At 40.9% G+C, this 25,286-nt stretch overlaps 1 protein-coding gene across 1 annotated transcript in view; it reads left to right on the top strand.

Annotated features, from left to right (window-relative positions):
• Positions 1-25,286, top strand: part of CDH2 (cadherin 2) — a 213,923-nt gene that overhangs the window by 5,391 nt on the left and 183,246 nt on the right. Inside the window, exon 2 of the mRNA XM_036874118.1 lies at positions 25,064-25,175. Within this exon, the coding sequence (XP_036730013.1) occupies positions 25,064-25,175 (112 nt within the window). The remainder of the gene's footprint in view (positions 1-25,063; positions 25,176-25,286) is intronic.

Below are 25,286 nucleotides of genomic sequence, written 5' to 3'. Positions count from 1 at the left end.
TGAGCGGATGCTAGTCTTTGCGTATTTAACTAAATGTAGATAAGTTTTAAATTAAACAAACCTATTCATGCCAGGGAGGAAGTATATACAGATAAATATTGTAGTAAGAGCTACATCTTCTGCATATACCAAGTGATGAGTTTAAAGTAGGCAGAAGGTGAATTCAGGATCTCAATGGGACCTTTTGAAAAATTTGAACTTAAAGATGATGATTTGTGTTACAATCGAGCTTTGAAGCTCTATTTTAGATTATGCATAAATACTGCTCAGTTTTTCTGTCTTACTCTTTTTAAGACCCAGTGTACTTCCTTGTCTGAGCTTCCAACTGTACTTACAGCACCCAGGCTCTTGGGGTGCATATATATATGCAGTAGTATGTTCAGGACTGGTATCTACACGTGTCCCCTGCAACATTTACCACAATTTGGCATGAACTGTCAATTGATAGTTAATTGATAACTTTGTGTGTGTCATCCAAGGTGGTTTGGGCACAAAGAGTATAATAACTTTGTTCTGTGCAAGTGAGCTGCCCTGATATAGTGTCAAGGTCAAGAGCTAGTGTCAAGGGCAGAAAGCCTGGGGTTCTAATCCGGTCCAGATGTAGTTTAGTCTCTTAAACTCTGCTGACCTCATTTTCCTCAATAATAAACCTCGGGCCTGGTTGGATTAGTTGATCTCTAAGGGACTTTCTAGTTCTGTGACTCTTGGGGCTGCTTAAAATATCCCAAAATGATTCCTTTTCAAAGACTTTGGAATGACTTTAATAACTAACCTGAAATGCAGGGATTTTCAGGTACTCAGAGTGATAGAGTATGATTTTTGAGGGCTACTGACAATAGTTTATCATATATGATAGCATATCATTCAGCATTAAGAATATAGCTCTTTTGGATGGACCTAGAGATTATCATATTAAGTGAAATAAATCAGACAGAGAAAGACAAATATATGATATCACTTATATGTGGAATCTAAAAAAAATGCAAATGAACTTATTTGCAAAACAGAAATAGACTCACAGACATAGAAAACAAACTTATGGTTACCAAAGGCAAAAGCAGGAAGAGATAAATTAGGAGTTTGGGATTAACATATACACACTACTATGTATAAAATAGATAAACAACAAGGACCTACTATATAGCATAGGGCACTATATTCAGTAGCTTGTAATAACCTATTAAGGAAAAGAATCTGAAGAAGCACTTATATACATATATATATGGATGGATGTTTAACTGAATCACTTTTTGCTGTACACCTGAAACTAACACAACATTGTAAATTAATAATAAACAATAGTTATTTTTAAAAAAAGAATATGGCCTCTTGACCTAGCAAGTTCTTCTCTAGTCATTTTTACAGATATGTCTGTATTCATGATGTATGCATGATGTATATATTTACACATACAGGGATATGCATTGAAGCATTGCTTATAATTACAAAAGATCAGATTAGATGGTCTCTGAAAGTCCAGTCGGGACTGATTTAATAAATTATGGAGTAATGTGCCATCAGATTTGAGAACCCCTGCTGTGTGGAACAAAACATTTTAGTTCTACTTCCAGTTCAAGAAAATTATTGTTAAACCACCTAATGTTTTGGCATAATCACTAGGTACCTACCTAGAAAAGCTTCAGGGAAGGACAGCCAAAATCATCAGTGGGATTTCAAGGCCTCTGAATGAAGAGGAGTTGGACATAGACCACAGAGAGAAGCTATAACTGAAGAACAGAAAATCAAGCAGAGTAGAAATAAGATGAAGATGACCTACACTAACACTAGAACATCCTAAAGTTGGGTTGAGAACAACCTGTAGCGGGCTGAGCTTATAAGTAAGTCCAAGGAAGACTGGCTAAATTTAATGGGTAGTTATGTAATAGATAGTTTCCATGTTGTATCATGGAATGACCACACTGTGCTGAGTTATCTGTGCCCGAGAGATTATACTAGTTGGTTAAACCATTAAGATATTTCTTACATTCTCTTGACTGATTGAACATTTAATTTTTCACCTGTTCTGATAGTGAAAAGGTAGTCTAAAGTGGACCTTACTAGTACCTAGAACTTGAGATGCAGAAGAATGTTTAGTATTAGAATCGGATGTTTTGGTCTACAGCCTCAATTAAGTAAGATATTTAACTTTCTCAAGTAGCATTGGGAGAATTAGTGGTGTAATGCTTTTAAAACAGCTTGAGTCACTTAAAAGGAGGTGTTATTATAAATATAATATGGCATTCATAATTGAGTAACTTGGAGAAGTATTTGATCCATGATCTGTTCTTAGATTTTCTTTTGCAAATTATACCTACCTATACTAAAAATAAATAAATAAATCCTGGAGTAATAGTGTACTTCTGTACTACTATATATTGTAATTTTAATATTGTTTTTTATGTTAATTTTAAAAATTAACTTGACCATAGCATACTTATGTATGACCATATAGTTTTATATTTTTATGGTTAAGCTTTAATGTTGGTTTTTGTGTTTTTTAAAAAATTGTACTTGACCATCATAATTTAAAACATTCATGTGGAGTTTCCCCACCCCCATTCTGTATATAATTTAGTGTTTTGGTGGATTAAGGAATTAGTAAAAAAAAAAAAAAAAATTAAAGGATCATAATTTGGAACCTTTATTATTCCAGAAATATTGGAACTAGAAATGTGAAATGACTCTCTTTATCCTCATTATTAAAATAAATTTTGAGTTTATTCAACTTTCTTCTGTTGCATTAAATTTCAAAATTTGTAAAATACTGGCAAAGGGAAATCTAAATTGTAGGGACAGGAAATAGTTCAGTGGTTTCTGGGGCTGGATATGGATGGAGACAAGAGAATGGTTACAAAGGGGCATGAGGGAATTTTGGGGGTGACAGGAATGCTCTAGATCTTGATGGTGGTGGTTAGGTGAATGTATAATTTTCGAAACTCATTGAACTATACTCTTAAAATGGATGCATTTTATTGTATGTAAATTATACCACAATGAAATTGGTTAAAATATAAATGACAATTCACACATTAAAAAAAAAAGTATCGAAATTCGTATTACTGCTTCCAGTAAGGATTCTAAGGAATGCCCTTTCTGTGTTTTTTTTTTCCCATATGCAGTTCTAAGACATTTCACAATTTATTTTATTTTTAGTAATAATCAGTAGGTCATTCATATAAGTCAGAAGAGCACACACGCCAGATAAAAAACTATATGAAACTTTAGATATTTGCTGTCATCTCTTCAAATATTTTTTTTTAAAACCAACGTCTGGTAGTACTAAGCCTTAAAAATGAAATAAGTTTATTGCAGGGAAGGAAACTAACATGTTACCTCGGTTAATTATTTCTATAACCTTGTAACATAGGTGGTTTTATTTCCATTTTAGAGACTATCAAAGAGGGAGTCAGACAGCCTGAGTATTTATTGTGAGAATCCATAGTAACCATATCTGGTTATAGCAGAGTTAAGCCTGACCAAGGCCCAAGGTGTTTTCCCTCCACCAGGCTGGGACCCTTTTAATATGATATTCAGGGAATGAATATCGAATTAGAGGGAAATTTCAATTCCTCACTACTGAGTTTATATGGTTTTTGTAAAGTAGTTAACTTTTGAGTTACATTCTCTATTTAATTTTGACCTTAAATAGTTTGATTTATTTGGGCATCTGAAACCAAAATTTAATGCTTGGTTAAGATTTTCATTCTTTTTTTTTTTTTTTTTAATATGTTCTCTTAGAGAAAGAAGAAAAAAATCTTAGGTAAATGATTCATAATCAGTTTTATGCTGTTCTTCAAATTGTCTTGATCAACAAATAATGTGTTGGTAAATACTCAAAAAATAATTTTTTGTGTGTGAATCCTGGAACTTAAAATACTTTCTAAGAGCCAAGAAAGCCTCAGGCTACGCATGGTTGTTTTTGTTTTTTGGGTTTTTTTTTGAAACTGTGTTTTTTCAGTGTTCTTTTCTGTAAAAGTAAATTCAAGAGATTCTATCACTGTGTTAAAATATTTTAATGTTTAATGGCACATTTTCCATTTTGAATAATTTAAATTACTTCTCCCACAAATGAAATCAGTTCACATCTTTTAAAAATATATACGTCCACATCTACAACAGGTTTTTTGTGTGACTGTTTTGTGGCGTGACTGAGTACACACTGATTTGTTTGCTGCCCAGAAAGCCTAGAACTATTTTGTTTGTAACTTGACCTATTGTTGGTGGGTGGATACACTTGGCTTGACTATAATAGCAAACAAAATGTCTCTTAGTTGGTTGGGGAGCTGTTAAGCGAACTCTGAAATAAATCACTTAAAAAACATTAAACTTATTAAGTTAAAGGCTATGATTTAATCCCTGTGCTTAACACAAATCTTTAATAAATCAGAGGCTGTGACTACTTTAATTTTTCTTCTTTTGTTGTCTTAATTGGCTAACACAACAGTTCAAAGTCTGCAGTTCATTCTTTATGGCTTTCTGGTCCAGTTACTAAAGAAAAGTGTGTTTTGTGCAACCAAAATATTAGTCTTTCACAGCTCCTTTGGTACCCACCCCCACAAGAGCAACTCCAAGATTGGGTTCTCATGTCTTGCTTCTCATATTATATTTCAGGAAATTCAAAATTTAAATTTCACACACACTCACTCACTCTTTATGAAAGTATCCAATGTATACGGGACAGTGCACGTATAAGTGAATAACCTGCTGAGTGTTCATTAATTGATCATAGTATTTAATCAGCATCCAGTCAAGACACAACATTACCAGCATCCCAGGGGTACCCTCTCCGAAGTCAGCCATCTCTTGAATGGTAATTATTTACTTGACTTCTAATAGCATAGATCAGTTTATCTTATTCCCGTACTTTATGAAGTCATACACTGTATACCGTTTTGTAGCTGGCATCTTTCACTCAATTTGTAGAATCATCTGTATATTTGTATCTTATATATTTTTTAATAGTCACAAAATTAAGAAAGGCTCGTGGACTCTATAGAAGGATCTGGGGGATTAAGGAAGGTGAAAACTGAGTTAAAAACAAAAATAAAAACAGGCTGTTTTCATTGCAGCTAAAGGTCACTTCAGTGTTTATGGTGTCAAACTACGAAACACCTTTTGTGGATTTTCCTACCTAGATATCTTCTTCTTTAGTTCTGGTAAATTGGCAATATTGTTTCACCAAAAACCAAAGACATTTGGAATTTAGTAAGGTACAGCTTTTCTTGCCCTTCCGTATATCAGAAGGAGGGTGGAGACAAAGCACTAAATATCTTTTTGACTTGAAGTCTTCAAGCAGAAGGTTTGGGTGTTAAGACTAATCTTTTCAGTGATGCTTCTTAATACCTCCTCTGAGCTTCCTAGTGACCCACTTCTCAATGAGGCCCTACCCAGATTTGTTTTTAATTAATTTTTATTGGAGTATAGTTGCTTTGCAACGTTGTGTTAGTTTCTACTGTACAGCAAAATGAATCAGCCATACGTATATATTTATCCCCTTTTTGGATTTCTTTCCCATCTAGGTCACCACAGTGCATTAAGTAGAGTTCCCTGTGCTATACAGTATGTTCTCATTAATTATCTGTTTTATACATAGTATCAAGATTTGTTTTTAATTTAAAAAAAGGTTAAGTTGGGGGTTACAATACCACAAACTGCTAGTTTTCCGGCTGGTCATTGCATCTTTGGGTATAGTTGATCCTCTTTTGTGTTTGTGTAGCTTTTTTAAATATCTGAGAGGTTGCCGTGAAAGATGCAGAGCGCCATGCTTGTCCCAAGCTTTCTTTCTGAGGGCCTTTTCTCTCCATTTATAATACGTGTTGAGTAGAGCTAGAATCTAGGTGGAGGATTCCATGCAAAAGGATGACGACTAAGGAATCCATATCCAGAGGTAATGGCCCACCAAGGGTCTGTTTTTTTTCAAGGTGGCTCTAATTTATTTATGTTTGTACATGAGTGGACTTTACAATATTTAGAAAGATTGTACTCTTGTGTGGCTTTAGCTTATTGATATCTAATTAGTATTTCACTTGTGTTTCACCTTTACACATAGTTTTCTACCATAAAAGCAATTGTTTACATACAGCGTTTGTGTTTTCAGCATTAAATTTTATTTACAGTTCTGTGTTTTTTGTTTGACAGATAGCTAAGAACATTTGGGGAGAATCGCATAACCATTGATTTAATTTAACTGATTTATAGCTAAGTGCCTTGTAAATGAAACTGAATTAAGTCCATGATTTGGTTTATGGTCTTTCCCTTTATTTGAGGCTGTCTCAATGGAGCTTCGTTTAAAAGGGGGATAGTGGTATATTTGAATGTAGATAACAACGGATTATGTGTAGATAGCTTATAACATTTTATGACCTAGAATAAAAGCATTTTGGAAAACAGGTTACTTTTTCTAGTGTTTGTGTATGTGATGGATTTGTTAAGAATCGTCAAGACTCTGATATCTTATTTTCTGGAGTCTTGGTTCTTCATTATTAAAATAAATAATATATAAGAATATACATAATAACATGTAATATGTAATATGTATTATATATTATATATAAGTTGTATATATTGGAGTAAATTATATATAATAAATTAAATATATATACATATGGTGTGTTTCTGGAATACTACTTTGGTGGGTATGCCAGGATATAAATTGAGACTGTCCACCTCCAAACACAGTCTTCTCAAACATCATGCTGTATCAGATTGTATTTACCTCTTTATATTTCCACATTGAGATATTTTGCTTATCTGAAATTTACTTTTGTATTTGGTATGAAGAGGGAGGTCTTAACATGTGGGTAGCTGTCATTTGTCCAAGAAAACTTCTGGTTTTTCTAAACAAATGCTTCCTCTATTAAGTACAGATTGCCATAGGCTTTTGGATGTCCTTTTTTCTCTCTCCAATTGTGCTGATTGCCTAGCGAGGCAATGTGCACAATGGTTAAGAATGTTGGCTCTGGAGCTGGACGACCTGTTTTGGGGCCCTGGTTTTGACACTTGGCTGTTGTGTGAACTTGGACAGCATGTGTGGCGTTTCTATCCCGCAGGATGTCCGTTTGTAAAATGGGGGTAATAAGTAGTATCTGTCGTAAGGTTGTTAGGAAGAGTAGGTGGGTTAATGTATATACATCATTTAGAAAAGTGCTTTCATATGGTAAACAAGATGTAAGATCTTTAACTGAAGATTTGGGGGTATAATCATTACCCTCGTTTTACACAAACATAATCAGGGGTAATTTAATTATTTGAATAAGTTTGAGTGCTTGATACGTTCGAAGCTCTGTTCTGTGTTCAGTGTTCCAGGGGGATAACTTGTCCCTCTGCCACTGCCCCTTAGACCGCATGCGGAAGCCACAATTGAAGGGCGCATATTTTAACATTCCTCCTTCAATTCTAACAGATGTCTAGGCTGATACAGTTAGGGAAAGGGATGAATATATATGGAGTGTCATTCTGTCAGCTTTTGATTTGGGAATTACAGGTAATCAAACAGGAGCTATTCTGGTGTCTTCCTAGGTTTGTCTCTTTGCTTCTGCGATTTAATTCTTTAATGTTCTTTTATGGACAGAAGCATGCGTGTGTGTGTGTGTGTGTGTGTGTGTGTGTGTGTGTGTTGTTTTGAGACTAGCCTGGAACCAGAGTAGGTTACTTAGTCTCTGAATGCTTTTAACATGATGGTGAGGACCCAGCAGAGAGGAGAGGGTTGAGGGTAGTCTTATCATACTGGTTGATGCCAGTACAGAATCTGCAAAAACAGAGTGAAGGTAGATTCATTGTTCTTGTAGATGTTGATGATTTATTGATGATTAGATGCAGGAAATGTTACATTTAACTTAGTTTCATTCTATCTTAATAATATTGCATTATTTTTGAGTAATTACTATGTGCCAGGCACTGTTCAAAGTACTTTACATGTATTAACTTATTTAATTTGCACAAAAATTGTACTCAGTTACGTATGAGGATACCAAAGTACAGATAGGTTAAACTGAGGTGCCCAAAGTTATTTTGTTAAGTGATGGAGCTAGGATTCAAATGCCAGCAGCCTGATGTTGGAGCCTGTGTTCCTGGGTTTGATATTTATTTGAATGCAGGTAAAAAAATTAAGGCAGGGTAGACTTTTTAAAACAGCTTTTTCCATTGTAAAATGTGGTACATGTAGAGGAGTATATAAAGCATATATGCAGTTTAAACAATAATTAAAGTTTACAAAATATGTCCATACAACTACCAGACAGGTTGAGAAATAGAATATTACCAGTGCCTTGAAAGTCTCCAGAGTACTGTTCCCATTTCCCTCCTTCCTCCCAGACGTAACCGTTATCTTCATTTTTGTGATAATTACTCACCGATTTTCTTTATAGTCTTATCATCTATGTTTATATCCCTTTTATATATGTGTAAAAGTATATATAGAGATGTTTATATAAACGTGTATATATCATGCATATATGTGTAAATGTACCATGTATACGTGTGTATGTATGTATATGTGTGTATATATACACAGATGTGTATATATATATAATATATTTTTTGTGATTCCTTCTTCTCAGTATTATGTCCGTAAGATTCATTCAACTGAGTCGTGTAGCTATAATGTATGCATTTTCACTGCTCTAGAGCACTGCGTGCTATAAATATGGTACAATTTACTTATTCAGTTCATTGCTGATGGACTGTGTGTCTGGTTTCAGAATTTTGCTGCTGTAGACATTCCTGTACATGCCACCTGGTCATAAGTGCCAGGGCTACTCTAGGGCTGCATTTCCCAAATTTTAGCTTATATAAAAATCACCTAAAGCTTGTTAAACATAGATTCCTGGCCCGATCCCCTGAGCTCCTGATTCAGTAAATCTCCAGCAAGCTCCCAGTGATGGAATGCTATTCTGCTCTGGGGTATGTCCCAAGGAGTAGGATTGCTGGGTTACAAGTTATGTGCCTGTTCTTCTTTACCAACTACTGCAAGAGTTGTTCTCAAACTGGTCCACCAGCACCATGTACCTACTTTTTTTTTTTCCATAATCTTAGTATACATATTCTAGTTAAGCGTTAACATTTTTAACGACCTGGCGGACTGCATAATGGTATCTCTTTTTGGTTTCAATTTGTACTCTTTTGGTTACTAACGTGATGGAGATTGTTTTTATATATGTTCTGGCCTTTCGTCTTCCTTGCGGTGTCTGCAGAGCCCTAATCCATGGAATGAAGTTTGTAACTCGTCTGTAGCTTGGCCTTGCTATTTGTTGCCCATTCTCTTTGCCTAACGTTTTCAGTCATGGTTCGTATAGTATCTTTCCAAGGAGTGTGAGCCTTCTGGAAAGCTGACTCGTGATTAAATCTATTATTTGTGGAGTGCTTACTATGTGCCAGGCCAAGCAGGCTGCCTGCATTGTCTTATGTAATCCTCACCTCAGGCTCCTGAGATAAGTCGGCATCATTATCATCATCCATTTACAAAAGTCTGAATGCAGCCTGGCTTAACCCATTCACCCAAAGGCACACCTCTAGGAACCTCCCAGGGTTTGAGTATTTCTTCCTCCCTGGTAACAATCAGGTCCTTGGAAGTCTCCAAGAGCTGACCCAGTGGGAGCAAGATAAGTCTTTCTATTCAAGATTTTGTAGGATTGCAGCCTGGAGGAGAATTTGGACTCTAGAATGAAGACTTCAAGGATCTCAATTCCAGGGAGCAACCTTTGGCCTTATGAATGGGAAAATCTAACACTGAGCCAGTATTAGGCTAGGCTGCTGTGGAAGTAGGTGATTTCTGTCTCTGGCCAGACAACCCCTAGTGGTGATTTTAAGAGATGCAGGTAACTGATGATTGGTTGACAGTGCTGTGAATTGCCCTGTTTTTCCTGACCTCAAGCTGGCTTGGCCCTGAACTGTAGACACCCAGCAATGCAGAGGCACATGTGATTCTCTGTTCCCAGGACTTGGGCTTCCCCGAGCACTTGAAGAGACTTGGTTGTCTGCTCTCAGACCCTCAGCGTCCAGCCATCCTAGTGGACTTGTGGCCCTGCTGGCGGTCGAAGGATGTTATTTGGCCTGGCTTCTTTTTGATCTTCAGCCTTGGCCTTTGAGTGTTCAGTAATGTTGAGGCCTCGTTGGTAATTTTGGTGTCTTTGAAGAGACCTAATAAACAGTGCTTCTTAACCATCTAAGTTCTGGATGAATAAGACAAAAGAGTCAGCAGATAGAGAACCATAATACAACCTTTATTACTGAGAAAGATGAGGGTAGGACATACATAAGGTCGCTGAATTAATTCCCCTCCCCCTACACCCGCCTCCCATCTTTAGTGGTGCTGGATGAGAGCCAGCTTCCCACCTAGGGATCCTGCTGTCTTAAGGTCATCTACAGCCTGGCAACATTGGCGCTGTGGAAGGAGGCTGGGCTCCCAACAGAAAAGAGGTGAGGAAGGGACCAGGCTCTGTGTGCCCAGTCGTTTCATCCAGACTGGCCAGAAAGGTTGACAGAGGTTGGGGGGTGGGTGGAGGTGGGACGTTGCTCGTGTAGCTCTGTATGGAAGGAGGGAGTAAGGGTTCCACTAAACCTCCCGCAGAGTTTGAATTAGCCATTGAGTTTATTATGTTCTTACCCATCAAGTGCGTGCTCATCCCAAAGAGTGGCGATCACCCTCAGAGGGAGAGATGGGCTCTCTCAGGACAGTCTTGCTCCCAACTTCATGCCGTCTTGGACGATCAATAGCTTTACTTTATAAAGAGTCCTCAAACCTAATGCCGCCCACAAGATGGTCACAGCAGTGCGTGCACATCTCGGAGATAACTGTGTGTTAGATTCCAGAGCAGTGTGATAAAGCAAATACCGTAGTAAATGGAGTCACACATTTTTTGGTTTCCTAGTGCATATAAAAGTTATGTGTACACTATACTGTGGTCTTCTAAGTGTGCAATAGCATTATGTCTACAAACGCAATGTACATGCCTTCATCAAAAAAGACTTTATTGCTAAAAAATGCTAACCGTTATCTGACAGTGCACAGTTGCCACAAACCTTCCATTTGTAAAAAAGAAAATCGATATCTGCAGAGTGCACTAAAGCTGCGTATGCCCGTAGTTGTGCAGCCTACAAAGTTGGAAAGCAAACCGATCCTGATCCTAGGAAAGTTTTTCTGGGCGACATTATGACCCCAGAGCCTGTTCTTAAATGTCCCAAAGACCATGATAGGAAGCGGGTGACATCTGAGGGAAGGACTCACCATGGGTGGCAAGAACCTTCCCTGGTTGAGTCTTTCCCCAATGCTAATGGGGCTAAGCCTCTTGTCTGTAAGTCGTGACCTTTGAACTAAACACAGAGGTCAAAGGGGAAATGGAGACTTACAGAGACTGAATATGCTGGGCGAGAAGGAAGGGCACCTCCGAAAAGATGGGGATCGCCACCGGGGGTATTTCTCAACCTTGCACATAGGTGGCAGTATCTCAAATGCCAGCTTCCTGAAAGAAAACCCAGAAGGCACAGGTGGGTCCCCTCCCCCGAGATAAATACAGAATGCTAAAGTTAACCTCCCACAGGGAGCCTCTCCCAGATGGATTTTGATTTGCAACCAGCACATTCAAACCTTCTACCTGGCCTTCCCCTGTGAGCCCCTTGAGGCTGTCAGCCTGCCACTGTCCCCAGTGTGGGCTCTGTTGCGTAGATGACTGGGGGACGCACTGTCTTGGGAGCAGGTGTTTTCTGTCTCTCACCACTTGCTGTGGGGTTGCTTTGGCCAAAAAAGGGCCATCTGCAGGGGAAGATTTCGCCTTAGTTTATAAAGATCCGTCCAGACTGCTTGGTGGAGGCTGGCCCTTGAGCCTGTGGTCAGGTTACGAGAAGCCAAGATGTGCCTTCCTTGGCCTCCGAATGCAGAGCAGAATTAGAGGCAGACAATCCAGTGCTGCCCTCCTAGATCTGTCATCCATAATTTGAAGTGAGAACCTCCACAGGGCTCTTGAATTCACTGCCATTTAAAAATAGCAAATATTGTTCTGCTCACCAGTCTTTAGGCAGGAGATGTTGAAATAATCCCCTTTTTCTGTGCCTCAGCTGTCTCTGCTCATTCACGGGCACCCCCCAGGAGCCCTGAGCTGCCTCAGACCTTTACCAAGGCCACGCTGCTACAGCCCTCACCCAAAGGCCTTTGCCATTCGGCTAAGGTCACCGCGTGGCCTGTCTCCTTGGTCCATGGCCTTCCCTGAAGTCCACCGTCTTTGCTCTGGGCCCTACCTCTGTAAACAAGCACTTTCCTAGAGAATAACCACCGTAAGTTGTGGTCACACATCAAGATCAAAATACCCTGTGGTTTAGGAACTAAAGCCTCTTGATGTTAAAAGCTACCTGCCCAACTATAAAAACCCACCACACGGCACAATCAAGACTACAAACCACCAAGTTGAAAAACAGGCAGGGCCCTAGGAAAGCACCCTTTCTCCCCTGCCCAGAGCCCCAGTACCTCCGGGAATGTTTTCTTCCCCAACACTGGATTCCTTTTTTTATTATTTCTCAAAGTCTCCAGAGAGTACACCAAATGCCCAAGTCTTTGAAGGGGCCCAATAAATGGGACCTCTCCTCTCTGAACCAGGTTCTGAACAGAGTGAAATAGAAGCCATAAGAGTCAACAGTTAGGAAAGGAAAATTTCACCATGGTTCTGGTGAGATCTGGGCTGGAAGGCATGGCCTTTATCCGTGGGCTTGTCTATTGCCAATATGGAACCGCAGAATTCCATAGACAAGCTCACTCAGTTGCAGGTGGTGCTGCCCCCCACCTACAAGTGCTGCAGGGGATCCGTGAGCTCCCAGCGTGGAAAATGAGATCACCACGCTTGTTCTCTGTGGGCCTGCGACCAGGTGCCCAAATTGTTATTTCGAATTCACCCTTCAGGTAAGTTCAGTTCATCCCTCTTCTCTCTAGGGTAGCAGTTCACACATTTCTTGGTCTCAGGGCCCTTTTACACTCTTAAAAATCATTAAGTGCCCTAATGAGCTTCTATAATGTGGGTAATATCTACCGTTGTTTAGCATATTAGAAATTAAACTGAGGAAATTGTATGGTATTGATTTAATTAATTTAAAAGTATTAAACCCGTTATGTAACACAAATAACAATTTTTATGAAAAATAACTATATTTTCCAAAGCAGAACAACGAAATTAGTAGGAAGAGTACCATTGTGCTTTTGTTTTTTGCACATCTCCATGTCTGACTTAATAGAAGACAGTGGGTTTCCTGTATCTGCTTCTGCGTTTACTCTGTGAAGGTATGACACATCACTCACCCTTTGGAAAACTCCACTTGACACTTGTGAGAGAATGTGAGCAGAAAGGATAAGAATATTGTTATATTATGGAAGTAGTTTTGCCTTTTCAGTTCCCCTGGAAGGATCTTGGGGACCCATAGGGGTCCCGAGACCACACTTTGAGAACTGCTGTTCAGAGTCTGACTGACAGGTGGAGTGGAAACAGATGAGAGTATTAGAAAAGCAGAGTTCCTTCCACATGGAAAGAAGCTTCGAGAAGGGAAGATGCACTCCCCCTCTACAGGTTATACAGTGCAATTGTCCAAATGCCAGACTTAAACTACTCAGTATAACCATAGGTGGAAAAAATGCTAGTCTTCAGCCCCGCCGAGTTGAACCTGGAACTGGTGATATTAGCCCTGTAACCTGTGGGTTAGCACGCAGGGCTGGTGGGCTGGCTTCTTCATGGCTTAACCTAGAGCACCGCCTGGCAGGGTGCTGCTTTGGGAGCAGGTTCAGGAATGGCTTTGAACTCTGACGTTACTGACAGAGCCCTCTTCATGGCAGCACATTTCTGGAGGCTGTGCTGTGAATGTGATTTTCTCACCAGAATAATGGTATAATTGTCTTGATAATTATCTTATCAAGGACTCAGAATTAGATAAATCATCACCATGGCCAGCTATTCAAATTAAATCAGAGTTACAGCGACTAGAAGCATTGGTAACCATTTTTAAAAAGTGAAATCATGTTCCAGGTTTTATGAAACGGACCTAATTGTACATGAAGACCAAGGAGTGTGGGGTACAGAAAGTGTACAGAGAGTCTATCACAGGCTGTAATTATGCCCTCATCGATATATCACCTACTGAAAATGAATATACTCACCATGGTGGGTATTTACTGATAATTTTCCATGTGTGCTTTTAGAAGAGTCTGGGGTTGATTATGGTGGAGGCGGGGTAGGGCGGGGAGTCGGGTGACTTAAAAAGCAAGATGTTTATAAAAGTTTGACCTGATGTCTTCTCTCCGTTTTTTTTCACATGGTGAACAGAAACATTGTAATTATTCTGTTAACATATATCACAATCATATTTGAGAATCATATTTTAGGAAAAAATTCACAATGGCAGCAGATAGATTTGTCACTTGGTCTTAATTCTTATAGGACAATTTCCAGCCCTTAGCCAATGTCTGAGGATGCTTCCTGATGGTTTTTGTGTGTGTGTGTGTGTGTGTGCGTGTGTGTGTGTGAGATGGGGCAGTGGCTAACAGTGGTCCCCAAAGCCTTTTGGTGTAGGTTTGAATATCATCCCTAAATTGACTAGCTAAATGACTCATAGCGATTTCCCTTCAGTTTGCTTCCTTGCCTGCGAAATAGCACTAGTAATAGTACCTACCTTGTAGGGTTGTTGTGAAGATTGTTGAGATATATGCATGGAAAGCATTGTAGCACCGTTCCTAGGCGCTCGATAAATATTAGCAATCACCAATATTCAGTGTATTTAGTTAAATTAATTTCCAAGTTGATTATAACCACAGTCTGATGCTGTGTACTCTACTACTTGATGACGTTTTGAACCTTGTGTAAAAGCATGTTGCAATCTCTGCTGAGTGTAATGAGTTGATGGGGCAAAATCAATCAAAGGCAGGATTGGCCACGTCTACTGGAATTGCTGTAGGCACTTCTGGAACTTTCAGTGGCAGTTTAATTGCATAACTGCCTGAGCCACTGTCTCATGATTGTGTTATACTTTTATAAGCCAAGTCAACCTGTAGGTGTAGTGTTCCTACCCCTGACGTTAAACATCCAGACGCTTATTGTAAACTCCTGTCTATCTTTTGATAGCCACTCCATTCCACAAAGTCTTGATACCTAGGAAGCCTCCCCTCACAGGGGCTGAAGAGATCAGCGACTGCACAGACCTCTGTGCACTTGACTTGCTGCATGTTTGTATATGGTCCTAAGGTCTGATAGGTTCAGCTCCTGAGAAGTCCACACTCTAAACTGCATCTCTGATGAGGCACTCCGATTTTTGTCTATCAAGCGCTTGTACTGCAGTGCTGTCTTCTAGCTCAGAGTTCAAGGTCAGCATGGTTGTCAGGTTCCTGGACCAGCATCAACACCGCTGTTTGACTATTCTCTTTGTTTAAAAGAAATGAAAATCAGAAAAAAATAAAAGTACTGATACCAGAGATATTCAAGGACCCATACTAGTAACAGAATTGAAATAAAGATGGACACGAAGTGGGTCACAGGGGGCAGTGTGACCCCTGCACCTAAGGTGGTCTAGGTTGTATTATGAAGGCAAGAAAGAGTTAACCCGTTCAAAACGCCGTGCTCTCCCTCCAGGACAGTACGTGACAAAACAAAAATATCAAAGTCCAGGGTTAAACTTCTGCACATTTCAAGCATATTTCCAGGGATATGAAATTCAAAGTGTCGTCAGTGGCATGACTTATGCAGAGAAAGATCTTTAAAGAGTGGCACTAGCTCTTGAATAATCTTCTTAACATAGCCTCCCACGTCATGGATGGAATCCTGTGAAATGTAGAGAATCTGGCAACTGTATGGTGGTAAATTGGATTTAAACATTTAAAAAAATTTAGTCATGCAGAATTGGTCTTGAAGGGTTCCATTATTCTATTACCATGTACCCCACTAACTGCTTTAAAAGTGTCTTCACTAATTGTTTATATTTGCTTATATTGTTTGGAAGAGATACAGGCATAATAAAAGCATCATCAGAGCTGCCCCCCCCCCACTGCTACCCACCCACACCCACACATCACCTGTTATGAAAGGAATTTCACTTGTTTTCTTTTGTACATGTTTGTGAATGAAGTTTTATTCTTTGTCACCTTGGTTTCTTTTATTTATTTATTTTTTTATACAGCAGGTTCTTATTAGTTATCTATTTTATACATATTAGTGTATACATGTCAATCCCAATCTCCCAATTCATCACACCACCACCCCACCCCCCCACCACTTTCCCCCCTTGGTGTCTATACGTCTGTTCTCTACATCTGTGTCTCTATTTCTGCCCTGCAAACCGGTTCATCTGTACCATTTTTCTAGATTCCACATATATGTGTTAATATATGATATGATATTTGTTTTTCTCTTTCTGACTTATCTCACTCTGTATGACAGTCTCTAGATCCATCCACGTCTCTACAACTGACCCAATTTCGTTCCTTTTTATGGCTGAGTAATATTCCATTGTATATATGTACCACATCTTTATCCATTCATCTGTCGATGGGTGTTTAGGTTGCTTCCATGACCTGGCTATTGTAAATAGTGCTGCAGTGAACATTAGGGGTGCATGTCTTTTTGAATTATGGTGTTCTCTGGGTATATGCCCAGTAGTGGGCTTGCTGGGTCATATGGTAGTTCTGTTTTTAGTTTTTTAAGGAACCTCCATACTGTTCTTCATAGTGGCTGTATCTATTTACATACCCACCAACAGTGCATCACCTTGGTTTCTTTTCGGTATTCCTACTTCACAAAATTCTTTAAAAATACTTCTCGGGTATTTATGTAGCAAAGAGATAAAAATCTTCACAAAAAAAACCCCCAACAATATCATGACAATAGCTAACCCTTGTCTTACGGTGAATCGGGTGTTGTTGCTGTGCTTCATAGCAATCCTAGGAGACCAGTATTACTCTTCTTCTCCTCCCCCTCCCCTTCCCCCCCCCTTCTTCTTCTTCTCCATATTATTATTATTATGGAAGAGGTGGAGGCACAGATGAATTTATAAAGCTTGTCAAGGTCACATAGGTAGCCAGAGGGGAGCCAGGATTTAAACCTAAGCAGGTTTGCTTGGAGGCCCCAGTCTTAACTACTACACACATTCCTGCCTTTGTTTCCGTAAAGAATAAGGGGAACAGACATGTAAAGCAAAAAGAGTTTTCCAGCTTTGTGAACTGCATTTGATCATCTACCTTCTCAGTACTTTAATTGTTAGTAGATTCTGACCATCGGAAAGGGAAAAAAGGAAGAGATCGATGTTTGGGAGGGGGGAAACCCCAGACATTCAATTGATTAAACTTAAAGAGTTTATGATAATCAGCAGAGCCTAGGTTTTAGGTAGGCTGTCTTCAGAGCCAGAAAGAAAAGAGGAAGGTTCCATTAGGTTTGGGCTGCTTTCAGATGTGAAACGTTGAGCCAGTCACCATGAATGATCTTGATCAGGAAGAAGAGGGGGAGGTGAGGGGGATGGAAAGGTCCACTCTGGCTTTGGTGGAATATTTAATAAGAGCTTGGATTCAGGAGTGACTTGGAGGAAATTGGAAAGCAGAGCCAGTGACCAAGGAAGACTATACAAAAGAATCACGGTAATAGGAACCTCAAAGTGTAGTGGACTCAGCTTGAAAGCTCGTGGTACTGAGACTACGGGAAAATTATAACGAGAATGAAAAGCGATGTCACTGTGGGTTCAGAACCGGAACAGATAGACCAATCCTAACAGGCCCGCAGAACTCCTCAGCTCCCATTATGCTTCTGTCCTTTTTAGACAAGGAGGTCGATCTTCAGCCTGGGAAGAGTAGAGCAAATACTTGTAAGAGGAAATTGAAACTCAAGATAGGTGAGCTGATTGTATGAGCGCACAGAGCCACACTAAATGAGCTGGGATCCTCCGGCCATCGTGAACTTCATCCTGGTGGGCCAGGAGGACTTGCCCACTGCTTTCATCTTGGAAGAATTGTGGAGAACAGAGGAATTACTAATGGACTGGGGATGGGTTAATGTCCCAATTAAAAGAAAAGCCAAATCCAGAAAATGTGGTGTTCAAACAAAAGGATAGAGGGCCCCATGCTGACCTGGGGCAGAATTCTCCAGCCAGTAATGAGGAAAGGTTGGCTTGCAATTTTCATCTGCAGATGTACACAGTAACTAGGAGACAGCATGGAATTGTTCAGAACAGAAAAAAATAATTGTTTCTTTATTCCCTTTTGTTGCAAAGTTATTCAACTTGGAGACTAGGGCGGAAAGGCAGGCATGCCCATATCTGGAGTTGAGAAAGGTTTGGGGAGATGGAGGTATTGGGTTGGATGTGTGGCTGGCCAGTGCTGCACGGGCACTTGTTAAACACACCGATTTATCCACCACAGCTCTTAAGATTCTGTGTTAGTGAGTCTTGGGTTGGGACCCAGGAATCAGGGTTTTTGGTGAATGTCCCAGATTACTTGCTATGCTGAGTAAGTTGGGAATGACTGGGCTTTAGGACAGATGTACGAGGTAGAATCATGTTGTCGTCATAGTATCAATACTGATATTACTCAGGGCTAATACACTGAATAACCATGTGCCAGACGCTATTCTGAGTGCTTTACACATGTGATCTCGTTTTATCCTCACACCCGCCTCGTGCGTGGGTGCTATCTCAATATACGTATTGTACACATGGGGGAACTGGGGCTTCTGAGGTCTCACAGATAGTAAGGGATGGGCAAGATAGTAAGTGATGGGCAGGATTCAAACTCAGGCAGTCTGGCGTGTTGGAAGTCTGGGCTGTCCCTCTTAAGAGCCTGGTTTACGGCTCTGGGTCAGTGGGAAGGGCCATGTCTGGGCATGTGTCATGCCCTGTCTTTAGCATCTAAGCATCATTATGAAGACATTGGGGTGATCCAGACAGCCGGGAGGAATGACTAAATCTGGATGGAATTATTAATTTATCGAGATCAAGTCTTGGAGGGTTCAGTGTAATTGCTACCCCTCAGGGCCCCACGTCAGAGCAAAGATACTGGAAGCCACGACTTAACAGTTGCCTGGTAAAAAAGACCTGGGTTGTTTGGTTTGACTGCACGCTCAATGTAAATCAACAGGGCCTTTGTCTCTGCTGTACCTTTTGCCTGGGATGCCCTCTTCCACTTCCTCCTCTTTCTCCTGGCAAAATTTAAATCATCTTTAAAGGCAGAGCCTAAATGTCACTGCAGCTGTGGAGTCTTCCTTGATTTCTACAGGCAGATTCATCATCCCATTCTGCTGCTTTAGCACTTTGTTCCTGACGTTATAATTTTGCGATTATCTTTCTTAGTTTGTGCCACTCATGTCCACGGTCACTCAGCTGGAAACACGGAGGGGGAGGGCAAAACTCCCTCCCTCCCCTCCCTCCCTTCCACTCGAGTCCCTGCCGAGGCATCAATTTTAACTGTCTGCATATTGATACAATCGCCCCTTTCTCATTCCTGCAGCCCCTGCCTGATTCAAGTCTGTGCCCTGACTTGTCGCCAACCTGTCACTTGTTGCCCCCCAACAAAACACACACATTTCCCACGAAGCATCAGAGAATTCTCTATCAAACACAATCTGCCTGTGCTGAAAATGTGTGCCTGGCTCCCCACAGCCAACAGGATAACCCCAAGCCCCCAGCCATCTATGATCTAACCCTGTCTAACTCTCCAGCCTCAACTTTTGACTCCCTGCCTTGCTTCTTGGACTCCCGTGACACTGAACTCATTGTAATTCCCCAGGCAGCGTGCTGTTTCTTCCTGCCTTGTTCTGGCTCAAGCAGTGACCGCCTGGGATGGCTTCCCTGCCCCCCACTGCCTTGCTCCTCCTGGGCTCGGCTTGGGAGGCCCCCAGATCCCTGCCCTGGGCTCTCCCCATGCCCTCTGCATCCCTCTACCTCTCATTGCCACTTTCTATTGCAGTTATCTCTATTTTGCTCTCACTTGAAGGCTTGAACTTCCTAAGTGCAGGGCTGTGTTTGCTTCAGTTTCCCCGTGGCAAGTGGACACTTAGTACATGTTTCTGCAAAGAATTGTAATTATTTGTCCTACTTGGCAAGATTAGAGGATTAGAATGCTTGCCTCTTCCTCTTCCTGGAGGTGAGGTCTTGGGTATTCACCCCTGAGGGAGAATCTGTTTGCTTATTTGTAAAATTCAGATAATTACAGTCCCCTCGGGGGCTATTGTGAGACTTAAGCGAGATGGTCGTGTTTTATAAAACGTAGCATCCTGTTCCAGGGATCCACAAACTTCAGTCCTGCTGCCTGAGTTTGTATGGCCAAGAATCTTTTTCACATTTTTAAATGCTTTTTTAAAAATCGTACGAATAATAAATAATCTTTTTTTTTTTAAATCTTATTTATTAATTTATTTATTTTTGGCTGTGTTGGGTCTTCGTTTCTGTGCGAGGGCTTTCTCTAGTTGTGGCAAGCGGGGGCCACTCTTCATCGCAGTGCGCGAGCCTCTCACTATCACGGCCTCTCTTGTTGCGGAGCACAGGCTCCAGACGCGCAGGCTCAGTAGTTGTGGCTCACGGGCCCAGTTGCTCCGCGGCATGTGGGATCTTCCCAGACCAGCGCTCGAACCCGTGTCCCCTGCATTGGCAGGCAGATTCTCAACCACTGCGCCACCAGGGAAGCCCAATAATAACGTTTGACCTTTGAAAATTATATGAAATTTCAATTTTGATGTCCATGAATGAAGTTTTATTTGAATGACCAGAGCCATGTTTATTCATCTACTGATTGCCCACTTTTGCACTTCGGCAGCAGAGCCGAGTAGGTTCAGTGGAGACCCTGTGACCTGAAAAGCCTCAAATATTCACTCTCTGGCCCTTTACAGAACCCGGGTGCTGAGCCCTACGTTATTCAAGTTAGGAAAATGCATGCGATTCACTGCCCCCTCCTTGTACACGGAACTTTTTGAGGGGAGGTTTCCTCTCTTTGAACTTCTGGAACCTCCTCCTGGTCCCCGCAGTGATGAGTTAGTGTCGGGGGGAAGCCACAGGGGCTGGCTTTGGGCTTTCGGAAAAGGAGAACTTTCCAGTAAGAGTTTCGTGGGCTGTTGGGATTGATGGTGAGCTCCGCGCCGCTGGGGGTGTTAAGGGTAGTGGTCACTAGTTTTCTGGGTCGCTGTGGAGCAGGGTGTCACGCCATTGGCCCTATTGACATCTGGGGCTGGATAATTCTCTGTGGTAGGGGCTGTCCTGGGCATTGTGTAACGGTTCGCTGCATCCCTGGCCTCTGGCCACTAAAAGCCAGTGGCATCCCCTCTTCCAGTTTCAATGACAAATGTGTCCAGATGTTGCCAGATGTCCCCTGAGGGGGCAGTACCACCCCGGGTTGAGAATGAATGTTGGAGAGCATTGAAGCATTATGGGTGAGACTACAACACTTCCAATGTCCAAAAAAGCTGTTGGCACTAGAGGCTTCATGAGTTGGAGTTGGCTTCCCTGGATGGGTTGTGTCACCAGCTCCGGGGTCTTGCATGATCCCAGACTTAGTCCCAGCCCCTGTTTTGTAAGGTTGCTGTGAGCATTAGATGAGCTATCCACGCATCTACAAAAGACCTGTTTGGAGATTGTATTCATTTCAGTGCTTTCCTGTCTGCTTTAGGAACATGTTAATTTTGTTATTCCTGGACTGAATATTAAGAGGGGAAATTAATAATAAATTAATAGGGAGAAATACATATTTGAATAATTTTATGGAGCCTGTTTTTTAAGAAAACACATTATGGAATAATAATAGCATGTTATTTTGTGGATCCATTTTGTCTTGGGGAAGAAGACTTCAGAAAAGTTTCAGTTGTTTAAAAATATGAAAATCTCATAAAGTAATACAGGACGCCCATGGCTGTTTAATATTGGTAGTCAGCATGTGTTAGAGATGTGCTTTACAAACACGGTTTCAGGAATTCTCATAGCCACCCTATGCGGGTAGTAGATACTCTTTTCCTTGATAAGGAGAAGGGGGACAGAAGTTCCCTTTCCTGAGATAAGGCGGAGACGGAAGCTCAGAGATGAACCTTCACGGTGTTACGGATGGACTTGATGTGGCCTTGAAATCCCATTCCTGTGGGTTCGGATGGGGAGCACATTGCTGCTTATTCCTCTCCCTTAGGGCAGGTCCACGAGAAAACAAGACACTAGGAGTGGAGTTAAAGAAGTGATGACAGTCTTCCTCTAGTCTGTAGATTTCATTGCCCTCTGAGAGTTCACCTAGAAAACCACACACTGCCCTAACCCTACCACCCACAGGATGGAATGTGACCCTTGTTTGTCTCTGGCCTGCTGCCCCCTCCGAGCTCTGTTCCCATCTACCTCTTGGGGTTGGATCCCCACCATGGCTCCCCTCTGTAGCGGGAAGGCTGGAGGTAAAAAGGCCCCTTGACCCCTAACCTGTCACTGGGACACAGATTTAGAACACATTGGTCCAACTTATATGGCGAACTTGGGACTTCCCTTTGTTTGTTTTAGTTAGCTAAAAGCTAACTAGAAGCGCTTGCTCTGTGCCAGGGCCAGTATAAATGTCTGGATGTTTGCAGTTGGCAAGTAGCAAAATATCACCCTGTGTCCCAAACTCGATGGTTGTTGGAGGCCCAAGTTCCTACTTCTCAGAGAGTCCTAGCGATTTTCTCTTTCTCATTTTGAAATATGTAGAGCAGGCAGGGTATACAGGGAATGATATACTTTGCACCCACATGGCTGTGGACACCTTCACATTTTACCCTGTTTGCTTTAGATTCTTTTAGAAAGAAATGAATTATGACAAATAAAATCAAAGCTACCTGTAGGATTCTTCCTGATGCTTTTCCTGACTCACCTTCCCCTGGGGTAGCGACTCTCCTAAATTTGGTGCTTATCGCTACTTTGTATATTTTTATATTCTTACTACATATGTATGTCGTACATTAGCCTTTGAATTCATACCTTATATATAAAAACAGTCATCAATCATGCTTTGGATTTTTGGTTTTTGTTTGCACGATTTAGACTGCAGTGCACCTTGTTGCCAATCTGAATGTGGAATGTCGTATGAATAGATTTCTGAACTTACTAAAGATAATAGTCGTTCCTAGGTTGATTTATAATTAAATTTCTCTTTCAGCCTTACATGAAAGTTAAAGAAACTGAGTATTTGTTTGTTTTGAGATGGAACCTTGTGGTTAGATGTAGCTCCAATTCTTCCACTTTAATGCTTTTTTTTTTTTTTTTTGACTAAGTGAAAATTTATTGGTCCACTTCTCCTATTGATGGGCGTTTAGGTAGTTTCTAGGTCCTGCAGTTACAACCGTGCTGCAGTGAACATTGCTGCACATGTTGACTGGGGCGCCCATGGGAGAGTTTCCCAGGGAATATACCTGCCATGTAGGATATGTCTACTTTTACCTTTACTAGGATTTTCCGAATTGCACTCCAAGGTGACTGTACCAGCGTGCACTGATACCTGTGTAAGAGGGTTGGTTGATTGCTCTGTATCCTTGACTTGAGACAATCTTTTCTTGCCCATAACAGACTTAGTATTGTTTGCTAATTTGATGGGTCTGACCTAATATCTCACTGTTGCTCCAAATACGTTTTTGAGATTAGATACTGTGTGAGATTTAACAAAGTCCAAATGTCCTTTTCTCTTGATTTTCTCGGATCTGAAAAGAATCCTTTCAACACGAGATTAGTCTGGATTCTTGCAACCTCAGTATCTGCAATACTTCCCATGCATCATCCAGGAAGTCCTTCAATTGTGAAGCTGTGCTGTATGGCGTCATTCAGACAGCTGTTTTGAGGTCTCCCTATTTCCGGGGCCTCCCTTTCTCCTTCGTCCCAATTTCTGGTTCTCCTCCCCAGGGCAGGCTGCTCCTAAGGCTGGCCCTGGAGCTTCTGAAATCCCTACTTCAGGCAGCTTCTGTCCACTCTCTTCCTCCTGTACTTGGATCCCCATCAGGGCCGGGTAAAGATTTTTATAACTAACGTCAATGCTGCATGAGTTCTACTGAGGCTTACTCATCCTGTGATGATGTCAGTAGGAAGTAGGGAAATTAACTCGGGGTGGGGACGGTGGCGACAGGTGGATAGCACTTGGTATGACGGAGATTTCAGCCCACTGGGTAGTGAGCTGTGTATGTGATGAGCCAGAAGAACACGGCGAGAGATAGTGACTTTCTCATTTTTAAGTATAAAAAGGAAACACAATTATATTAATTTTTATTTACATTTTTAGTGTGTTCTTGCCCTTGATCAAATTAGAGAAAGATACACTTTTTTTTTTAATTGAAGTATGGTTGACTTACAATGTTGTGTTAGTTTCAGGTGTACAGCAAAGTGATCAGTTTTATATATATATATATATTCTTTTTCAGATTTTTTTCCATTATAGGTTATTAGAAGATATTGAATATAGTTCCCTGTGCCATACAGTAGGTCCTTGTTTTTTATCTATTTTATATATAGTAGTGTGTATCTGTTAATCCCAAACTCCTAATTTATCCTTCCCCTGCCTTTCCCCTTTGGTAACCATAAGTTTGTTTTCTATCTGTGTCTGTGAGTCTAGAGAAGTATATACTTTCGATGGGCTGGTTTTACTTGGTATAAGACAGTCTATATCCTGCAGTAAGTATATTGCAATTTTGTTTTTTAATTCAAGGGTATATTGGAACAAACTTCATAGAGAATTAGACGAGAATATAAAAATCAATATACTCAAACGTGTACATGTTTCTTGCGAAGTTAAGTTAGTGCCGGTGATTTGTGGAGCCTCAGAAGTCTTGAGCTGTCCCCCCACCCCCTGCTTCACTTGAGAGTTTTTCATTCACAATGACCATTTTAATGGAAATGTTCAGTCCTTAGAAGAACCTGGAATGTGCATTATTTAGATTTTACTGGACAAGTGGGATTTGTTTCTTCTACCCCAGTTATCAACAAGATTAACCCTTTGACCTCTACACTCTAATCGCAACCACTCTGAAAACAAAGGGGTTATTTGTACAAAATAGTGGGAAAAGCAAGGCTTTATGCCAAGTGGGACATTTCTTGGTTGAAGGAGGTGGCAGTCACGGCAGACATTTTTTTCCTTGTGTTGCAGGCGTCTGTGGAGGCTTCTGGTGAGATCGCGTTATGCAAGACTGGATTTCCTGAAGATGTTTACAGCGCAGTTTTGTCCCAGGACGTGCTCGAAGGACAGCCTCTTCTCAATGGTAGGATCTCAAAAGATACATTTGTACCCACAGCGTCTGTGCTCTTGAAACGCTGTTCCACGCTGCAGTTAAAAAAAGTCTCTAAATGATCTCTACTGTACAATAAGTATG

Source organism: Balaenoptera musculus, chromosome 14, assembly GCF_009873245.2.
Source record: "Balaenoptera musculus isolate JJ_BM4_2016_0621 chromosome 14, mBalMus1.pri.v3, whole genome shotgun sequence".
NCBI lineage: Eukaryota > Metazoa > Chordata > Mammalia > Artiodactyla > Balaenopteridae > Balaenoptera > Balaenoptera musculus.
The sequence above is the reverse complement of the archived record's forward strand: the minus strand, read 5'-3'. Positions and strand labels throughout refer to the sequence as shown.